Source organism: Balearica regulorum, chromosome 3 (assembly GCF_011004875.1).
Source record: "Balearica regulorum gibbericeps isolate bBalReg1 chromosome 3, bBalReg1.pri, whole genome shotgun sequence".
Lineage (NCBI taxonomy): Eukaryota > Metazoa > Chordata > Aves > Gruiformes > Gruidae > Balearica > Balearica regulorum.
The window spans coordinates 64,673,662-64,686,546 of NC_046186.1; the positions used below are offsets into that span (position 1 = coordinate 64,673,662).

At 55.9% G+C, this 12,885-nt stretch overlaps 1 protein-coding gene across 1 annotated transcript; it reads right to left on the bottom strand.

The window, feature by feature from the left end:
- Window positions 1-5,520: 5,520 nt before the first annotated feature.
- On the bottom strand, window positions 5,521-6,343 carry OLIG3 (oligodendrocyte transcription factor 3). Its single transcript, XM_010302938.2, is given in 2 exon segments — window positions 5,521-5,601; window positions 5,603-6,343. Coding segments are annotated over 2 exon segments (822 nt in total).
- Between the last annotated feature and the right edge of the window lie 6,542 nt (window positions 6,344-12,885).

Genomic DNA, 12,885 nt, shown 5'->3' on the forward strand with positions numbered 1-12,885 from the left:
GTCCATTTTCCCCAATATCACTTCATCTAATAAAGGATTATACTCCCTCTCTCAGCCTTACTCCTTTGTTTTCCTTGGCAGCAGCACAATGTCATCTTGTGACAGCTCTTTCCAGCTCAAATCCATGTCTACCTGCTTCTGCAGGAGGGAAAATGGGGCTGCAAAGAGTTAAAAAAACATTTAGACAGGAGCAATTTTTCCTGGGCAAATACAGGAGAAAGTCAGAGGGATGCAGAGCAGGACACATGAGGTTTAAGAGACACGGATCTGTGACAAACCCCTTATTAGTTTTGCTTGGAGAGTAGGGCCCTGACGGGGACAGCCGGGCAGGCCAGCCCCACGCCGGAGCCGGGTGGGCAGCGGCGGGTGCTGCCAGGTGGCCCTGAGAGCCAGACCCGGGAGAGTAACAGCCTATTAAAAAAATTACTCTTTTCTTCCACCACCCTATTTCCTTATTTCTTTTTTTTTTTTTCCCTTCTCTCTGCGGCTTCAAAGAAAAACGATTTGCTCATTTGGTAATAACTGATGGGGACTGTGAATTACCGAGCTAGCCCCCAGCCTAGTGTTTATCTCCTCGCCAATAAATCTCTAAACTGAAGCAATGAAGCTAAGTACTGCTGCTATTTCTGCGTTTTATTTCCATATTAATCAAAACAGAAGCCCACCCCCGCCTCCTCCCCTGCCCCGTGTAGCTGGGGAAGAGGTGCCTGGTGAGGGGCCGCGCCGGTTGGACTTGTCAGATGGGGGGACTGGGTGGGATGGGGGGGGAGCAAAGAAACCCCACAACTGAGGGAGTTAAATCAAATGTCCAGGGCCTGGGGGGATTGGTGCCAAGTTTGTGGGGGACCCCTGGAGGTGGGGACAGCGGGGTCCTCCCCCATGGGAACTGGGAAGCACTGGGAAAGGAGGGGAAGCTGCTTCCCGCTGGGACTAAGAGCAGCACCCACCAACCCCACTGCCCCGGCATGCCGGGACCTGGCGGAGAGCAAGTGGATGCACAGCTGAAAACGAACGGGGTCCGTCCACCTAGGATATTTGTATTTATATTATTTATATTGATATTTATGGCATGTATTTTATCTATGCGCACGCAGACATTACTTATTTTTGTGGCGAAAAATAAAAGAATTTCCTGAGAGCGCCAAGCCCCCGTCTATCCCGGGAGAAGCAGCCCGTGCCGTGCTGAGCCGTGCCGTGCCGTGTTGTGCCGTGCCGTGCCGAGCCGTGCCGTGCCGTGTTGTGCCGTGCCGTGTTGTGCCGTGCCGTGCCGCCCCGGCCCCGCAGCCCCACCGCGTCCTGCCCACCCCGTCGGGCATGGACGAGCCCAGAGGGCGGGCGCTGCCAGGCAATGCCACCATCGGTTCTTTCCCGCTTTCCTATTTCTATCCCTCAAGCCTTTTTTTTTTTCCCCTGACTGCCTTTCCTTTTTTTTTTTTTTTTATTTGCCGGGTGTGTTTGTGAACAGAAACCCTCCCAGAGAAAACACCACTGTTCCTCCTGCTCTCCCCATGGGCGGCTTCATCAGAAGTTGTTCCTTTTCCTTTCTCCCCCCCCCCCCCCAGTGTTGAAGGGAAGGGAAGGGAAGGGAAGGGAGGGGAAGGGAAGGGAAGGGAAGGGAAGGGAAGGGAAGGGAAGGGAAGGGAAGGGAAGGGAAGGGAAGGGAAGGGAAGGGAGGGGAAGGGAAGGGAAGGGAAGGGAAGGGAAGGGAAGGGAAGGGAAGGGAAGGGAAGGGAAGGGAAGGGAAGGGAAGGGAAGGGAAGGGAAGGGAAGGGAAGGGAAGGGAAGGGAAGGGAAGGGAAGGGAAGGGAAGGGAAGGGAAGGGAAGGGAAGGGAAGGGAAGGGAAGGGCTGTCCATTCCTGCCGCACCGGTGCAGGAGCCCGAGGCGAGGGACAGGAGACTGAGAGATTTGAATTCCTCTTGAACAGACCGAAGTTTCCTCCCCGGCAGGGAGTAGGCGAGCAGACCTCTCCGAGCGCGCCTCCTCGCCAGCAGCATCACAGCTCCAAGTCGCTCGGGGTTTCTCCACCCGACCCATCGAAAGGAGAAGGAAACGGCATCTCTGCGGATGCTCTTTCCCTTTCCCCCTCCCCACGGGCCAGGACGTGAAACCAGGGAGACGAGAAGCCTGGCGTGTCACTCGCACCGCTGCTGCCGAAGAGGAGCCGAAGGGACTGGACATTTATCGTCCCTTTCCTGGGAACTCAAAACCCCGGCTCAGGCTCATGCTGCTGCTCAGTCCCTTTTGCTGCGGACAAGCAAGAAGCGGCTTGCGCGCCCTTTCCCCACTTTAGCTCTGCGGCTGGAAAGGAGCCCGAGGCTCCCGGGGAAAGCGGGGCAGAGCCCGGAGCGGCTGCGGGTAGCTGGGTGGGGATCAAATACCCCCAAAGAGCCCTTTTGCTCAGGCGACGCGCCCTCCGTTCCCAGTACCAAAGGGGTCGAGCGGCAGGGATGCTTTGGGGAGAGGCAGCGCGGCCGGGGAGCGCGGCGTGTCCCGGGCACCTGGCTGCCGGCTCCAGGCGACTGCCCCGGGACGGAGAGATGACTTCACCCTCCTCTCGGCTGTAATTTACGTCTCAGCCCCATCAGAGGCTCCGCAAGCTGTTGGCAGCCGCAGCTGGGGGGCAGCCCCAGGCACAAGTTGCTCCATCCAAGGCTGCCCCGCTCGCCCCGGGCCTGGGGGGGAGGATGCGGCGCCGGAAAGAGTCGCGACTTTGCGTCCCAGCCGTGTCAGCCCCGCACGGGGTGGGCGCCGGTGATGGTAGGGTCAGCTGCGGAGGGGCCGGCAGCCCTGTGGCCGGACCTGCGCCCCGTAGCCCGCTCCCCACAGCCAGAGTGGCCCCTCGCCCCGACACGCCGCGTTTCCCCCCCCTCTTGTCCCGGCCCTCTGCTCGCTTGCCCTTCGCTAGCAGCGCCGCAGGCTGCCGCTGCAAGCGGGGTGGGGGAAGAAAGTGCCCCTGGTTGCCGGGGGCGGGCAGGGGCTCCACGCCAGTCCCTCTCCCCCGACGGCGGGACAGGTGGAGCCCAGCTCCCGTGGCCCCGTGGGGCCCGCGCCCCCAGACCCCGTCCCCAGGCACAGCTCCTCCGGGGTCCCGGGCTGCACCCCGCACTACCATAATCCCCTCTCCTCCTCGTCTTGCGCCCCCTCCCCGGGCAGCGCCGGGCTCTCTTGCAGCGGGACCCCCTCCCTGCTGCCTGCGGCCAGCGCCGGCGGAGGGGGCGGGGGGGGAGGGGGCGGCGTGGAGCGCTGACTTAGGCAGAGGCGAAAACCCTCCTGGAAGGCAGAGGAATCGTGCATAATCGCACTAAAAGGAAGGGAAGGAAGGGAGGAAGGAAGGAATTTGTAGCATCTCTGGATCATCTTGCTGAAGTACTGGAAGGATTTACTTCAGCGGGGGAATGGCTTTTTTGCAACATGATTCGTTAGTTCAGTATGTTTTCGGGGCAAATATACATTCTCCTTATGTTTTTCGAATGTTTGTGTATGGGTGCTTATGCCTTAACAATGGTATGGTTGCTGCAGTATTGCACAGCCCGTTCACCAGTACGAACATCCAGAAGTGCTTTCCAAAAGTTGTTTCGCACCTCGGTTTAAATGCCCCCCTCTTACCCTGTAAGTAAGGGAGAGTCGCCTCCTCCGTGTTTCTTCAGGTCCCTCCTGGGCACCCCCTCCGTGTAAGGCGGAGGGCTGGGGGTGCCTGGCCGGGGGGATGCAGGACCCGCTCCCATGGGCGGAGCCGGGGGTCGCTGGCAGCCGCCAGCCGCGCTTCCCCGAGGGTCCCGCTTCTCTGCCCGCGCCCACACCGCTCTGTCCCCCGCGGAGCACCGCCTCCCGGCGCCGCAGAGCTGCCTTTCCCAGCCCTGTCCAGCTTGCCGTTTCCCTCCCGGAAAAGACTGACAGCTGGATCTCCAGGAAAAAAAAGTATTGCCCCTTTTTTACCTATAAAGGCACCTGCCCGCCCCGTTTCCCCAGCTGTGTCCGCGGCCCGTCCTCCCGCCGCCTGGCACCGGCCGTCCGACCATCGGTTTGGGAATTCCTGCCGACTTCCAGCCCGGTGTGGAACGGGAAAGCCGGGCGGCCCGCACACACCGGGGGACGTTTGGGCAATCGCTGTCGGGTTCGTCGCTGCTACCGAGGCAGGGCGGCTCCTGAGCCACACCGGCAGATTTGCCAGGCTCCGCCGGCTGGGTCAGAAAAGTCGCGGCAAAACCCCAGAGCGATCAAATCCGGCGCCTTTTCTCAGCTTCCAGTCCCAGACAAAGGCGAATCAGGCAGCTTGCAATTCATTTTTTATTTTATTTGGAAATCTCATCCAGAAACACTGGTCAATAATAAATATATCGATAGTTATCAAGAATATATAAAAAATAAAGACACGGTATTGTCTTTGAGGCCCTAACAAAAAACAAACGAACAAGTAAACGAAATTAATAATAACAGTATTTCAAGCAAACGCCCAGGAAAACGTACCGAAAAGGAAATAGCAACAAAGATTCCGATTTAGTCATACAAGTCACTGATCTGGCAAGAGCCGACCCCGCATGCAAAACCAAACCAAACTAAAAAAACCAGCAGCAAACCAGAACAAACCCAAAGCCAACAAGAGAAATAAGCGACGAGGACCCCAGCCAGCTGAACTAGCACACTTCACCGAGAGCAGGAGATGGGAGATTTGGCAAAACAGACCCGCAGGAGGGTTGTGCTGTGTTTTGCACCATTTCCTTCTTTTTTTTTTTTTTTTTTTTTTTTCTTCAAGCGGACACAGAGGGAAGAAGAAAAAGGACCGCAAACAAAACCGCATCGCAACCAAATCTGGGAAAAAAAAAACCAAACCCAAAACAAAAAATGCAAACAACAAACCCACCAAACAAACCCAAAAAACCCACAAAACTTTAGTGAATTCACTCGGAAGTCCTTGTTGCCAGGGAAGCCGCCCTGTGGCCGGTACCCGCGGGCGCGGTGAGAAGCATGCATGCACTTTCCGGGCTACGCCGGGCCGTTCCTGCGCTGCCGCAGCCGGGTTTGGAGCGAGAGGTTTCGGAGGTGTCGCCGTGCGAAAGGAAAGAAAGGAAAAGCCCGCAAAAAGAAGGAGAAGAAGCCCCAAACCGATCTCATCGTCTCTTAGTAGCTGCGAACACTACAATGACAACCTTGTCTTTTTGTTTGTTTGTTTTTCCTTTTGCATCCATTTTAAGGAATTATTTACATTTGATCACCATCAGTGGCATTATTATTATTATTATTATTATTATTAATATTCTTTTTACAACAGGGACTTTTTTTTCCGGTTTAGTATCATAAGAAAACATCGCCCGAGGAGCCGGCTAAAACATTACCTTTGCAAGGTCCTTACTACACTAATCCCGTGTTACGGGGGGGCGGGGAGGGGGCAGCTTGGCGGGGCAGGGGGCAGCGGGGGCAGGTCCGGCGGCGGCGCGGGGGGGCCTGGCCGCAGCCCCCTCCCCGCCCGTGGGAGCGCCGGCTCCGGCTCAGCCCCGGGGGTCGAGGGGGCCCCGCCGAGTCACTTCAGCAGGTCCTTGGTCTCTCCCGAGATCCTGGCCATGTTGGAGGCGGTGAGGGCCGAGAGGTGGGGCGGGGGGGGGCATCTGGCAGATGGTGCAGGGGCACGGCAAGCCCGCCCAGTGCTGGAAGCCGCTGCCGAGCTGCAGGGCGGGGGGGGTCGAGGGGGTCTTGAGCAGAGAGTGGGGGGGCCGGATGGTGCCGATGGCCGGCAAGGAGGCGGAGAGGGAGGAGGAGGTGTTGGCGGAGGACAAGGCACTGCCGAGGATGGGGTGCACCTGGTGCACGGTGCCGGCGGCGTGGGGCGGGTGGCCGGCGGAGTGTCCCACCGTGCCGCAGTGAAAGGCCGAGTGGTGCCCCCCGTAGATTTCCCCCACCAGCCTCTTCATCTCCTCCAGGGAACTGGTGAGCATCAGGATATAGTTTCTGGCTAGCAGGAGGGTGGCGATTTTGGAGAGTTTTCTCACGGAAGGTCCGTGGGCATAGGGCATCACCTCCCGCAGTCCGTCCATGGCGAGGTTGAGGTCATGCATCCTCTTACGCTCCCGGCCGTTGATCTTCAGCCGCAGCTGCTGCAGGTCCTGCTCCGAGAGCTGCTTCTTGATTTTGTACTTGCTGCTTTCCCCTCCAGCCTTGGAGCCGTTCCTGGAGAGGCCTTCCCCGGACATCTTCTGCACCAGGTCGTTCTGGGTGGAGGAGACGGAGTTGAGCCGGCTGTCCTGGTGGTGGTGATGGTGGTGGTGGTGGTGGTGATCTCTCAGGTACATCTCATCCATGTCTGGCGAGGAAGCTCTGCTGGAGACAGAGCTGGAGTCAGAATTCATTGTATTCGGGCTTCTGAGCAAGAAACTCTTCCCTGCTCTGGAGGTGGCGGAACAAGACAACTCTCCTTCAAAAAGCAACGAAAACGGAACGAAAAAGAAATAAACGGACGGCAGGCTCTGCTAGCGAAAGCCTGGAAATGCTGGAGGCAGAGGAAAAAAGCCCCTCAACCCCCTCTCTCACCTATCTCTCCTCTCTCTCTCTCCCCCCCCGGTTACTCAGCCTGTTTACAGGATGGCTAGTTAGTGTATGCTTGGACTAACCTCAGCCTGAAAAAGAGGGGCTTTTATAGAGCTGCAGCAGAGAGCAGAGACAAAAGGAGCCCTCCTATGTATAATGGTCTAGTTAGGATGACGTGCCATTATTCAGGGCGGTGCGCTTTGACTGTCCCATTTAGCAAGGACCCCTATTCATATTCATTGTGGTGCCACCCGGGACACCTCAGCCACGGACCATCAGGAGTCAAGGAGACACAAAACCCCTCTGATTGACACCGCACACTCATCGCTCCGTGTGCGCGCCATCTCCTCCCCCTGCCCCTCATTTCCAATATAAAACCGCATCCCGTCTACAGTAGGGAGGCAAGGGGCTGCGGGGGGCTGCGCACCGCTCGGGGCCGGCGAGGAAACACCGGCCGCGGGCGGCAGCGGGCAGAAGGAGCCCGGGGAAGTCCCCCCGCTCCGGCGGGAAGGGATGGGGGACGTCGGTCGCCCCCGTCCTGCAGCGTGCCCCCCTCCAGGCGCGGCTCCCCGCTTTGTTTGCCTTTCCCTTCCCCTCCCCCGGTCCCGTCCCCCGTCCCCCCCCCGGCCGGGGTTTGTGGTGCGGCACCGGCTGGCCCTCGCCCGGCCGGGCTGGCCGCAATTGGCTTGTACCTGGGTCGCCGCTTTGTTTAAATGAGCGATGACTCGGGCGACCGGCGAGCAACCTCCGCGGGAAGATGCGCTCTGGGAAACCCCCTCCCCCCGGGCCAGAGACTCCCTTTAAATAAACGGGGAAAGCCGGGGTGCGGCGGCAAGTCGGTGTGCCTGGCGGCGGGAGGGGCTGCCGGCCGGGAGGGCCGGCTCGGGGGCGGGCGGCAGAACCCGGGGCTCCGCTCGTCCCCGGCTCCGGCGGGAGGGCGGCGCGGCAGGACGGCCGGAGCAGCCGTCGGCGGGACCGAGAGGCTGCGTTCAAGGCCGGGCCGGGACGGAACGGACGCAGGTGGGAAGGGAGCCGGCCCCGGGGGGCAGCGCCGCAAAACAGCCCCAGGCGTTCGCGCCAGTAAGTAAATCGGTTCCGGGCAGCGGCTGCAGCCTGGGCGGGACCTTCTCTTGCCGGCGGTGGGGCGGGGAAAGGAGGGGGTGCGTGGGGCCGGGAAGGTCGGGGCTCTGCCGGGCAGGGCTGGCGGGGCACCTGGGGCAGGTGTCACCACCCAGCTCTCGGCCGTGCTGAGCGTCCGCCGGGTTCTAACTCTGCCTCTGCCCCCGGGGCGGACTGAGCCTTTTGCGGGGGGCTCTGCCGGGCTGGGGGTGTGACGATCCCCACGCAGGGACGGCGGCAGAAGCAGCCTGCCCGAGCCGTGTACGTGTAGTCCTCCACCGGATCTTCCCAGCCCCCGGTGGTGCCTACGGGGTGAGTGCGGGGCTGCCAGCCGGGACGGGGCGGGAGCCACCCACGGCGGGCGGGCCCTGGCTCTCCCGGAGCCGGCCCTGGTGCTCCCGCTCTGCCGGGGGCAGCCTTCGGGCTGAGTTTCCACCTGCCAACAGGCCCGTAGGGCCCAGGAGAAACCTCCTTGGCAGGACTCCGGATCTCCATAAAGAGTCTCCAGGCCCCGAGAAGAGCGAGGAGCCAGGAAAAGAACACTTTCCTCCGACTGAGTCTGACTGTGCTTAAGTCTGCCCAGCAAAATTGAAGCCTTTTGATTTCAGCACTGTCACTAAATCCCACGGTGAGGAGGAGAAAATACAAGGAAAAGGGAAGAAAAGGAAAAGAAAAGGAAGAAGAGAAGAGAAGAGAAGAGAAGAGAAGAGAAGAGAAGAGAAGAGAAGAGAAGAGAAGAGTAGTGTTTAGGAGAATATATCAGAAATAACTGAACGCGACCTCGGGTTATCCCTCTTTCGCCGCGAGAGCCGTAAACCCACCCAGACTTTTCCCCAGCTGAGGGGTTTGCCGGGCAAACACGCAGAAAACTTGGCCGGGCCCGGAGCCCCCAGCGCCATCCCCTCCACGGCCGTGGAGCTGGGCGCCGCCGGTCTCTGCACCCCTCGGGGGAGGTGCGGGCGGCCTCCCCTGCCCGCAGGGCCTCTCTCCGAGGACTTCCCCGGGGCTTCCCACTCCTCCCTCCGCCCTTCTGTCCCGTGGAGCCGGGATGAAGCAAACGACCAAAACTTGACACGGCGGCGGCGGCAGAAAAAACGCGCAGGATCGAGAGGAAACCTCCGGCCCCAGGGCCAGAGGCTGCCCGGAGGGTGGCATCTCCCACCCCCGTCCCCGCGTCCGCCGCTCCGGAGGAGACGCACAGCCTGCTTGGGGGAGTTCGAGTCCGGCGGCAGCAGAGAAGAGCAAGGCAGAAAGATGCCGTCGGGTGAAGCAACAGGAGGGGTCCCGTCCTCCTCTCCGGCAGCGCGGGCTGCTCTGGCGAGCCCCGCTCCCCTCCGGGCCTGGGGCTCCAGCGGGATGGGTCGGGGGGGCCTGCGGAGCCGCCAGTGCATCGCGGAGCGGAGAGGGGTGGGAGCTGGGACGGGAGGGAGGAATATTCCCCGTATTTCTTCTCTCCCCCTTCCCAGCGATGCCGCTGCTCCCCAACGCCCCCGGCTCGGCTGCTCGGGCCAGCCCCGCCAGCACGGCCGCAGCATCCCCCTCCCGGGACGGAGCGGCGGGGGTCGTGTCTGCTCGGGGTCGCCTTAAGGCAAAGGAAGGATTTGGGAAAGTAACGTGAGGTTAAGTCCCGGGTACAGGGACCCTCGCCGGGAAAGTCGTTTCGGAGAAGGGCCGCACTGCTCCAGCACCGATTGTGGTCGTAACATTGCCTGGCGCGTCCAGCCCTCCCCCGGCTGTTTTCCTTTGCCGCTTTTACTTCGCTGATGCTGGAGAGAGAGGAAGGGAGAGAGGAAGAAAGAAAGAAAGAAAGAGAAAGAAAGAAAGAAAGAAAGAAAGAAAGAAAGAGAATGAAAGAGAATGAAAGAAAGAGAGCAAAAAAAGAGAAGAAAATGAAGAAACTGAGAAAGAAGGAAAAATGAAAGGTCTCAGCGCAGCAGAGCGGTGCGTGGAAAGTGCCACTCGTGGGCGCATCCAGGTGGGAGGAGGAGAGCCGCCCGGACACTTGCTGGCTGAACCCACGGAGTGCTGCGGAGCCGGACCGAGCTGTCCCGTCCTGGCGGCGGGTGCGCTCGGCGGGGCCGGGGGGCCGCTCTGCCGCCGGGCGAACTGGGCTGCGCCCGCAGTCGCCCCCTCTCCCCACCTGGGCAAGTGCCTGCCACCCCCGCCGGCCGGCACATTTCGGAGAGAGCTGCGGAGGAGCTCCGGGCGTGCCGCTGTCCCGGCTCAGTCAACTGCAAAACTCCCCCCGACATCGGCGGCAACCAAATGAACCCCCGGGAGTCAGAAAATCAAATGTTTTCCTAATCGGGGCGTAGGAGAAGGGCGAAACCGGTAGCTGAGCGGTAGCTAAATCAAATTAACATGCACTGCCTCACCTTTTCACTCCCGTTTTCATGAAGGCAGAGAGATTTGGTGAGGGAAGGAAACGCGTTTTCTATGGAAAGACAACCTGCTCGGGAACACAGAGAGTATCAGGTGCGAGAGCATCCCGCACAGCATCAGGCGGGGCCATGGGAAACGCGACCCGCTCGTAACCCGAAGTGTAATCGTAGCGGCGCGGCTGGCCGCCGCTAGCGGCTCACGGCACGGATTTGGGTTTTACAGGCTTCTCGGAATGGAAATTGGGCGGTTTCAAATATCGGATTTTAATTAATGGATGCACTTTAAATCAGTGCCCGATTTTGTATTTTCATAGAGTTTGGTACGGAAATTGGATGTACTTTTCTCTTGCGTAGCGTTACCGTGAAAGAGTATTAAATCTTGCGCTTCCCTTGACGTTATTGACCTGGCCGGCAACTCAGAATCTGATTCATGATAGGAAGACTGGTTAAATCAGTATCATGCATTTTTCTTGTGGGTCTATTAGAAGGCTATTAGCTTTTATGGTTTATGGCTATTAGTTTTTGCTATGTCTGCTTGCTTTTAATTTAATCTGTACATTTGACAACCGTGCTTTCAGTATAAAAATAGTTATAAACGTTAGCATTATAATAAGGTAGTTGTTGATGCTATTGAAGAAACAGAGATCACTGCGTTACAAGCAAGCTCTCAGCCAGCTGTCTGTGAGGCGAGTGCTGCTACGAACGGGTTGTGCTGTACCTACCGCACTGGGTGCCGAAGCCGAAATTCGGTTGCTTCTGAACGGCGTTCATTTTATTTTAGAGAGGACAGCCGAGATTCCCTAACGGCATGCTGGTTTTGTTCAAAATGTATTGCCGGATTACATTTAGATTGATGGTATAATTCAGATTGATAGTATCTCGTCATCTGACACTGGCATCACCGAAGTGAATAGGCTGAAAGACTATTTTAGTTCTTGTGTTTATCACGGGTTTGCTTTCCAGAAGCAGGGCAATACGACGACGGCAATGTCGAGTTCCCTTCTGACTGGAAAGGGATGAGAAGTCTGTCCCGGGCTGCTGTGGTCAAATTTTCCAGTCAGATAAACCCGGAGATAACATTCCTCTGCCTGGACAGAGGAAATTTCTTCTCCGTTCATATATTTTCAAATTCTTTGGCAACGAGGGGTCAGAACCAAATTTTTCCACTGTGTATTAAGTATGAAACTGGAGCCCTTACTCAGACTTTTAGAGTATCCTGCGGATTATGACAGGATCGGGTCCATACCAGGAACTGCTTCTGGGGAGAATATAACCTTAAAGGAAATAACCGATGGGCATTACAGTGCAGCTAACTAAGGATGGCATTTTATTTTCTGTATTTAAATACTGATTTGCAAAACTTCTGGAAAAAATATTGTATAAACCTTAGTAATAAAATTTAAAATGTCAAAGACTAATTAATTAGAGATGTGTACATTACTAATCCTCTCATATATGACATTTCCTACCAAAAATTAGTTTCCATAAACAATAAAAAACACTTAATCAACAGTTTGCATATAATTCCTTTATTTTTTGCTGCAGTGAATGCATATGAAACCTGCATTTTATGTAGAGGAAAGATTATAGAAAACCAGTTTGAATGTTTCTAAAGGTATCAGACGTGCCATAGTATTCGTTAACTGTGAAATATTTTACTCTGTTTGGAATTTAAGAAGAAAAACCTGTCAGTATTGTTGAATATGCATCCCTTAAATAGTTTATTTTCAGATGCTTGGTAAAATTTACACTACCTCCAAAATACAGAAAGCATTCAGCAGTGAGAGAGCTGACTGTGATGCACATTTCCCATATGCAGAGCTCAGACGGTGGTGCACACTTCACATACACAGAATGGGCTAAATCTGGCACTCCTGGCAAACAAACTTGTCACATACTTTGGAATCAAGGCTGGCTTGTTACTGCGTTGAAGGATAGTAACACTGCTAAAAGGCCTGTATTTATTTTCTGTTCTCCCTTTATGTTCTGGGCCCATATTCACACTTAAAATGTTAATGTTCTCACATAGGCAAGTTTTCTTTGTCTGTCTTTCTGGCCTTTCACATCACTTGCAGTTTTTTGCACTCTCGTTACTGTGAACTTTCTCCATCTACTACACCTGGCACCAAAACTCACGCACTGATTTGTAAGAACCCTCTCCCTCACGGCTTTAGTAGATAGTCGAGGGTTACTGAGTTAGTCTCGAAGTCATGCAGTCTATTTAAATATCACCTATAAACAAAATAGGGGACAGACAGAGAGGACGTGAAAGCTCCCCCCTCCCCGCTCTCCCCAAAATCCTCCCCATCAGAAACCCCAGATGTACTGTTTAATAAACTTCTCAAATGTTTAAAGTTATCTGAGGCCGGAGTGAAGACATTGGTGTTATAATGACTAAAGACTGAAATGTTTTGCTGTCTCAGAAACAAACAAGTTTAATACAATTTATTTTTCATAGCTATAGTGAAACAAATAAAGCCATAGAAATTATTGAATAACTCTTCCACTAGACATTTGAAAGCATGGAAGACTCACTAAAGAGAAAGAAAAAAAATCCTTGTCTCATTTTGTATCTCAATTTTAAACAATGCATGTCTCAAGTGAATATTTACGGGTTGTTAATAGGCTAGTACAAATTCTAGAAGACACAACAAAAATTATCTGCAGTCTATTCACAAACCTTTGCCATGTCTCAGTGTTTGGGGATGGGCGTATGGACTGCCTCCACCACCCCTGAATAGAACTCTATTGTGTGGGCTTGTTCCATTGGGATCAATGGGACGACATGTGCAATGAGATGCTAATGAACACCAGAAACGATGGTAAAATCTGGCCCGGCTAAAGCATAAGACTGTTTTTATAAA